Raw genomic sequence first — 8,571 nt, 5'->3', positions numbered from 1 at the left:
TTCCTTCCCTCTTTCCTTCCTTCCCTTCCTCCTTCCTTGCTTCCCTCCTTCCCTTCCTCCTTCCTTCCCTCCTTCCTTTCCTCCTTTCCTTCTTCCTTCCCTTCCTCCTTCCTTCTGTCCCTTCCTTCCCTTCCTCCTTCCTTCCCTCCCTCCTTCCTTCCTTCCCTTCCTCCTTAATTCCCTCCTTCCTTCCCTTCCTCCTTCCCTTCTTACTTCCTCCTTCCTTCCCTTCCTCCTTCCCTCCTTCCTTCCTTCCCTTCCTCCTTCCCTTCCTTCCTTCCTTCCCTCCTTACTTCTTCGTTCCCTCCTTCCTTCCCTTCCTCCTTCCCTCCTTCCTTCCTTCCTTCCTTCCTTACCTCCTTCCCTCCTGTATCATGTTGTATTTCTGCAGGATACGTAGAATTATCTATAATGCCATTTGTTGATCTGTAGTAATGACCCCTGGTGGTGGGCTGTGTAGACCCCTCTGCACTGCTTGGCTTGGGGAAAGGGTCAGTAGTGGGGGATTGGGGGTCCTGTATGTTTTTATTTCCTTAGTAATGTTGGGATTGAGGGTCCTGTATGTATTTATTACCTGATTGGGGGTCTTGTCATACTATGCTCCTCCCCAGCAATTGGGGTCGGGGGCAGGTATATAATGTCCTGTATGTAATGCGCCCTCCCCCCCCCCCCCTGAATGCTACGCCCCCATTGGTTGAGCTGAGTGTTTGCAAACAGCCTGTGACAGAGTCCTGTGTCCTGTGTCGTGTGTTGTGTCAGGTTCTCACGGGATAAATAGGAAGCGCCGAGTGACGAATATGAAGCCGGGGCAGTGACAGGCAGAGCTGCGGTGGACAGCGCGCACTGCACAGCCGGCTCACAACGCGTCCTGCCCGGTGTACACAGCAGAGTACACGTGGAGGCGGCTCCGGTACAGAAGAGGGAGCCTCCGTGCAAAACGCCGGGGACCTCCGGATCCAGCGGAGCCCAAGACCCAGGAGATCACAAGAGACTCCAAGACCCAGGAGATCACAAGAGACTCCAAGACCCAGGAGATCACAAGAGACTCCAAAGACACAGGAGATCACAAGAGACTCCAAGACACAGGAGATCACAAGAGACTCCAAAACCCAGGAGATCACAAGAGACTCCAAGACCCAGGAGATCACAAGAGACTCCAAAGACACAGGAGATCACAGAGGAGACCTCAAGACCCAGGAGATCACAAGAGACACCAAGACCCAGGAGACTCCAAGACCCAGGAGATTACAAGAGACTCCAAGACTCAAGAGCAGAAGGGTCACCAAGATCAAAGACATTCCGGAGCTCATCTAAGGTGACCCCCAAGACCAAGAAAAGGGGACCCCTAGATCCCTGGCTGAGCAGAGGACGCTTTGATTTGTACAAGTTGTGGATAAATCACAAGGACTCGGGGGTCTCAGCTGCTTGTTACCAGGGGGTTTCCCCTGTTCCTCGACTGTGGAGTACCCGGGAGAGCATCAGGAGGCTGTGGATCTATATATAGGGAGGTGATCGTCGGCTCCGCGTCTCAGCACCATGGCTGTCCCGGATAGAACGGCAGCTCTGAGGCTCCGCACCATGGCTGTCCCGGATAGAACGGCAGCTCTGCGGCTCAGCACCATGGCTCTCCCGGGTAGAACGGCAGCTCTGCGGCTCAGCACCGCGGCTCTCCCGGGTATATTGGCAGCTCCGCGTCTCAGCACCATGGCTCTCCCGGGTATATTGGCAGCTCCGCGGCTCAGCACCCGTCTTCTGCTACTGCTCACCCTTTTGGTCCTGGGCGCAGCCGGCAGCCCCACTCCAGTGCCCGATCATCCCGTGTCTTCCTCCCCGAATACTTGCGCATCTTGTGGGCTGCGGCCCCCGGAGGAGGCAGCCGGACTGGAGCAGGACTTTGTGGAGGCGGTGAAGCGCCACATTCTGACCCGGCTACAGATGCGGGAGCGGCCGAACATCACCCACGCTGTGCCAAGGGCCGCAATGCTGACTGCCCTGAGGAAGCTGCACGCCGGGCGCCTGCGGGAGGACGGACGCCTGGAGATCCCCAGCCTGGACGGGCACGGCATGTCTGGCCCCGAGAGCCCCGAGCACAGCGCAACCTCCGAGATCATCAGCTTCGCCGAGGCAGGTACGTAACCCCAACACAGTCTACAGGGGGATCGGGGTACAGTGTATAGAGGAACAGTATGTAGGAGAGGCGGGTTACAGGGTGTGTCTGTCTATCTATCTATCTATCTATCTATCTATCTATCTATCTATCTATCTATCTATCTATCTATCTATCTATCTATCTATCTATCTATCTATCTATCTATCTATCATCTATCTCATATCTATCTATCTATCTATCTATCTATCTATCTATCTATCTATCTATCTATCTATCTATCTATCTATCTATCTATCTATCTATCTATCTATCTATCTATCTATCTCATTTCTATCTATCTATCTATCTATCTATCTATCTATCTATCTATCTATCTATCTATCTATCTATCTATCTATCTATCTATCTATCTATCTATCTATCTCATATATATCTATGTATGTAACTATGTAATATCTTTCTATCTATCTATCTATCTATCTATCTATCTATCTATCTATCTATCTATCTATCTATCTATCTATCTATCTATCTATCTATCTATCTATCTATCTATCTATCTCATTTCTATCTATCTATCTATCTATCTATCTATCTATCTATCTATCTATCTATCTATCTATCTATCTATCTATCTATCTATCTATCTATCTATCTATCTATCTATCTCATATATATCTATGTATGTAACTATGTAATATCTTTCTATCTATCTATCTATCTATCTATCTATCTATCTATCTATCTATCTATCTATCTATCTATCTATCTATCTATCTATCTATCTATCTATCTCATTTCTATCTATCTATCTATCTATCTATCTATCTATCTATCTATCTATCTATCTATCTATCTATCTATCTATCTATCTATCTATCTCATATATATCTATGTATGTAACTATGTAATATCTTTCTATCTATCTATCTATCTATCTATCTATCTATCTATCTATCTATCTATCTATCTATCTATCTATCTATCTATCTATCTATCTATCTATCTATCTATCTCATTTCTATCTATCTATCTCATATCTATCTATCTATCTATCTATCTATCTATCTATCTATCTATCTATCTATCTATCTATCTATCTATCTATCTATCTATCTATCTCATATATATCTATGTATGTAACTATGTAATATCTTTCTATCTATCTATCTATCTATCTATCTATCTATCTATCTATCTATCTATCTATCTATCTATCTATCTATCTATCTATCTATCTATCTATCTATCTCATATATATCTATGTATGTAACTATGTAATATCTATCTATCTATCTATCTATCTATCTATCTATCTATCTATCTATCTATCTATCTATCTATCTATCTATCTATCTCATATCTATCATCTATCTATCTATCTATCTATCTATCTATCTATCTATCTATCTATCTATCTATCTATCTATCTATCTATCTATCTATCATCTATCTATCTATCTATCTATCTATCTATCTATCTATCTATCTATCTATCTATCTATCTATCTATCTATCTATCTATCTATCTATCTATCTATCTATCTATCTATCTCATATATATCTATGTATGTAACTATGTAATATCTATCTATCTATCTATCTATCTATCTATCTATCTATCTATCTATCTATCTATCTATCTATCTATCTATCTATCTATCTATCTATCTATCTATCTATCTATCTATCTATCTTATCATCTGTCTATTTGGATAATATATGTGCAGTGATTCCATCATGTTAGATTCTGATGCAGATATCTGTGTTGCCCATTTTACAGTTGTGGTTTCTTCTGCGGGATGTTTTGGGATTGTTCTGTCTCATCCCTCAATCTCTAGCTGAATTCTCACTATTGTGGGTCGGACATGGATCTTTCCTCTGCAGGGCACAATCTGCTGACATTGATATGATCTTCCCTGTAACTAATACTTCATTCATTTCCCTGCTCTGAGCTGAGATGACTGTGTGCAGGAGAGGACACTAATGATCCTGCAGCGGTGTAAAGGTCCCTATATGTGACTGTAGCGGGGGCGCAGCGCACTCTAAGCATCCAGTAAAGGACCAGGGAATGAAACATGTATATTTGTATGTGTTTGATATTTTATTTTTTCAAATGAAATCCATTAATTAGTAAAGTGAAGCACTTCTTCCTTTATTGGGTAGGTTTATGAAGGCATCAGTACATCAATTATCAACCCAAATTACCGTTTTCATTTGTGTCAGTAAAATGGGCGTTACAGTCACTGCACCAAGTTTTCCACCTTTTTATCTGGACAGAAATGTGTTGTGAACCTTACGATGTTCGACCTAGAGGTGCTCAATGGCCCCAACAGGTGGACAGAGCAGCGCTCTCCATTGAGTCCGTATTTTGTCCTGTGGGTTTTAGGTCTTCATACATTCTCTTTTACATTTTACAGATGACGCCACGGCTTCCAGAGTCCAACTCTCATTCATTATTTCCAATGAGGGGAACCAGAACTTGTTTGTCTTCCAGTCCAACCTATGGCTTTACCTCAAGCTTCCTGAAGTGTTGGAGAAGAGCGGAAGACGCAAAATCCGGATAAAACTGCATTTCCAAGATCCTTCTAACCCAGCCAAGATGAGCCTGGTGGAAAAGAAAGTAGATATCAGGAGGAGTGGTTGGCACACGTTCCCCTTGACTGATACCATCCAAGCTCTATTTGAGAAGGGCGACCGTAGGCTTAATGTCGAAGTCCAATGTGATGGCTGTGAGGAGTGGTCTGTAATCCCAGTGTACGTGGATCCAGGAGAAGAATCCCACCGCCCCTTTCTGGTGGTACATGCTAAACTTGCCGACAACAAGCATCGGATACGTAAAAGAGGTCTGGAGTGTGACGGACGTACACACCTGTGTTGTAGGCAACAGTTCTATATCGACTTTCGACTCATTGGGTGGAATGATTGGATTATAGCACCATCGGGCTACTATGGCAATTATTGTGAGGGGAGCTGCCCTGCCTACTTGGCCGGTGTACCAGGTTCGGCCTCCTCCTTCCACACCGCGGTGGTGAATCAGTACAGGATGAGAGGTCTAAATCCAGGGACAGTCAACTCATGTTGTATTCCAACAAAATTAAGTACAATGTCCATGCTATATTTTGATGATGAGTACAATATCGTCAAGAGGGACGTGCCTAACATGATCGTGGAGGAATGTGGATGTGCGTGATTGGAGTCACTGGACAATGACCAATTTCGCCGTACCTCCACCAGTGGGATATTGTGTCACAGTGACGCTAGGGGGGAGAGATCATTTGAGACGAATGCCAGTCTGGGGGCGTCCTATCGTCTTCACAGGCATCTATAAAACATGGCGTATGAGATTGTAAGCTCATATGTCCACTCACTGAGACATCTGGAAACACTGTGACGCCAGCGGAGAAAGCCTAGAGGTTTCCATAGACCTTTCGGTCAACTGTCACATTTCAAGGGATGAAAAGTAACACATTCCAGAACATCTTTCCAAGCGATCATCTGAGGAAGTGGCCCCTCCGGGGTGTGGGTGGCTCCAGCTTTCTGTGTATTTCCCATCACCCTCTTCCAGCACTTGCAGCGAGGAATGTATAGTTACGTTGTGGCTGAAACGTGGGCAGCCAAATATTGGTCTTCCCTAATAAACTTCTTTTATGCATCTGACTCTGAAGAAACCGCAGAAAAATGACAAACGACTTGTGGTCCGGAAACCAGTAATGGAGCTGCGGATTGTTTTCTACTGTACGGACGTATGTGACTGTGTTACCTTATACACAAGCCGGCGCGTAGAGGAGACCATGAAAGTGAATGGATATACAGATATATATGCACCTATAAATATATATATATATTTATCTATTATTTTTGTAACCCCTTTGATAACACAATGGCCTGATAAATCATTGTTCTGCAATTTCATCCTGCACTGAGGGGTTTAAATCACAGGGAGAATCCAGACGAAGGTGCAGATGGATATAATAATCCCCTTGTGTCAAATGACAAGGACGGGGCCGGGGGCTCCACAGCACTTGCAAACCACTAGGTTCCCATTTCAACAGCAGCACTTGCTCTTCTCACTACCTGTAATAATGGTACTCGACAGTGCACTTAATCTTACTTAACCCTTTCCCTGCTGCAGGGGCTGCAGATCAGGAGCCTAAACATTCAGCTACTTATTGTAACCTGGCCGCGCAAATATTCATTCCATTATCACAGGCATGTGGTACAAATAGTCCAGGATTTTAGAGAGGTGAAAATCCTCAGTACACAAATACTCACATATCCCTTCATAAGACAAAACAAACATTATAACTGAGGTCTCGTGGGAAGGTCAGCAGTTCTGCGAGATATATGATTGTATCAAAACAAGAACGGATATATTGTATCATCAGACTGGAATGACATCAGGACGGGACAGATCCCAGGAGCCTCAATGTATCGTATTGAGGCAGATGAAAATGTCAGAATGGCTCCTGAAGTTGTTCATCCCTACAATGTATACTGTATATGTGTGCAGATGTAGCAGAGCTGAGTTTAGCCTATATTCTCTGCATCATGCCTCATCTCATTATGATATCTGTGGTCTTACATAGAACTGCAGGTAAATCACGATGCACAAACAATGTAACCCCCAGAAGAGATACATGATAAATTGATGCCTGCTACATCTGTAGATCTATATCAATCGTATCGTCAGACCAAGATCTGGACTGGTGTGTTATATATCAGATTACAGACTGGTCTATGTTAATATCAGGCCAAGGTCCGGTATGTGATTGAGATATATATATATATGTATATGATACAGCAGATGGAGCTCTGGCATATACATGACCCTGCCGAACGACAGTCGTGAACCCCACTGAGCAACGCATTTCAATGACATCACATCGGGCACAATGGACTCGAGACAGAAGTTATTATTTTATTTTTTAATATATATTTTTTATACTTGAAATAAATTCATTCGCTTTTTCTTCTTTTTTCGTAAGCGGAGGATTGTTTAACGTTTTGCACTGAATTGATGCATGATTAGCCACAACTGCCATTTGTAAGAGAAAATAAATGGATATTTTTTTAGCAACAGAATAAAGACATTTTCATTGTATTATACGTCATTTTGCAACCAAAGAGGCCAACATGATAAAGTAACGGTGAAGCTTTGAGGCTCATGTATACTGTAAATAAGTGTCGCTGCCTCTCCGATGGGCCCGCATCCCGGCACGGGAAACCAATGCATTTACTTTGTTTCATTCCAACGTGTTGTTGTTATTGTTGTTTTTTTTTCTCTATACAAGGCGCACATGGAATGTAGAGCGAAAATGACTGTTGTAGTATAAGAAATGCGCATTTCTAAATTCAATGTTTATTTAATAAGACGTTCACTTTAGGTTCTGTTACATAATAATAATTTAAAACCAAATGTTGTTCCCTTAGATTTGCTGTCACAGGCGTCTCCTTGTCGTGTACAGTTTAAATAAAGAAACCGTTTTCATCAAAAATCTATTATTGTCATTGATTCCGTATCAAATGTAAATGAACGAATTCACATGAAAAGATGTTCTCAGGGACCAGTCAGCATTCATGTATTAGTTAATTAGTCCAGAAATGCCAAAATCTTCATCCGTTCCATTTGACGGTCCCGAATGCTTCTGGTCTCTGTTTGGTTTCTGACTATCCGGGTAGGGACATACTAGGCGGATACACTGCGTAAAACTATACAGCATATCCGCCCAGGTAGCTGCAGGAAATTCCGCCTAAAAAAAACCGCAACAAATTATGGTGTGGTTTTTCAGCAGTATGTCCGCTGCGGAAATACTGCAGCAATAAAATGTTATACTTACCGGGCGATGCATATCTCCTCTTCTAGCCCGGTCTCCTGGGATGACGCTGCAGTCCATGTGACTGCTGCAGCCTTTGATTGGTTGCAGCAGTCACATGGGATAAAACGTCATCCCAGAAGGCCGGGCGGCGCTCAGAAGAGAGAATCGCATCGCTAGTACTACAGCAGGGGGCGAAGTATGAGCTGTAATTATTAATTTCAAATTAAAAATACCTTCGTGATTTTCGCGGCTGAATCGCAGCGTTTCTGCATCAAAACTCGCAACACATGGCTCTTTGTTGCAGGTTCTACCTCCCCATTGAATACAATGGAGAAAACCCGCAACAGAAGAGCAGAAATTCCACAGCGTAAATTGACACGCTGCGGCTTAAAAACGCACAGCAGGTCACTTTATTTACGTTTTTTTTGGCGTATATTTTCCACTGTGTGTGGATGAGATTTCTTCAAGTCTCACCCACACTGTTGCTACTGTATTATGCTGCGGATTTTCTGCAATGAATTCCGTTGCGTAAAATTGGCAGTGTTTCCGCCTTGTGTGTTCCTACCGTCAAGTTCTATTCACACACCGCAGATTTGTTGGAGACATTTCTGCAACTGTCCCATTTATCTGAACGGAGCTCGC

The 8,571-nt window shown here is 43.2% G+C and overlaps 1 protein-coding gene across 1 annotated transcript; it reads left to right on the top strand.

Annotated features, from left to right (window-relative positions):
* The first annotated feature begins 718 nt into the window (after positions 1–718).
* Positions 719–7,608, top strand: INHBB (inhibin subunit beta B). The gene is made up of 2 exons (XM_075829057.1): positions 719–2,128; positions 4,531–7,608. The coding sequence occupies exons 1-2, from the start codon at positions 1,537–1,539 to the stop codon at positions 5,301–5,303; spliced, it is 1,365 nt and encodes a 454-aa protein (XP_075685172.1). The 5' UTR covers positions 719–1,536; the 3' UTR covers positions 5,304–7,608.
* Positions 7,609–8,571: the final 963 nt, after the last annotated feature.

The sequence above is a fragment of the Rhinoderma darwinii genome, chromosome 6 (assembly GCF_050947455.1).
Source record: "Rhinoderma darwinii isolate aRhiDar2 chromosome 6, aRhiDar2.hap1, whole genome shotgun sequence".
Classification (NCBI taxonomy): Eukaryota; Metazoa; Chordata; class Amphibia; order Anura; family Rhinodermatidae; genus Rhinoderma; species Rhinoderma darwinii.
This window is presented reverse-complemented; position numbering and strand designations above follow the sequence as displayed.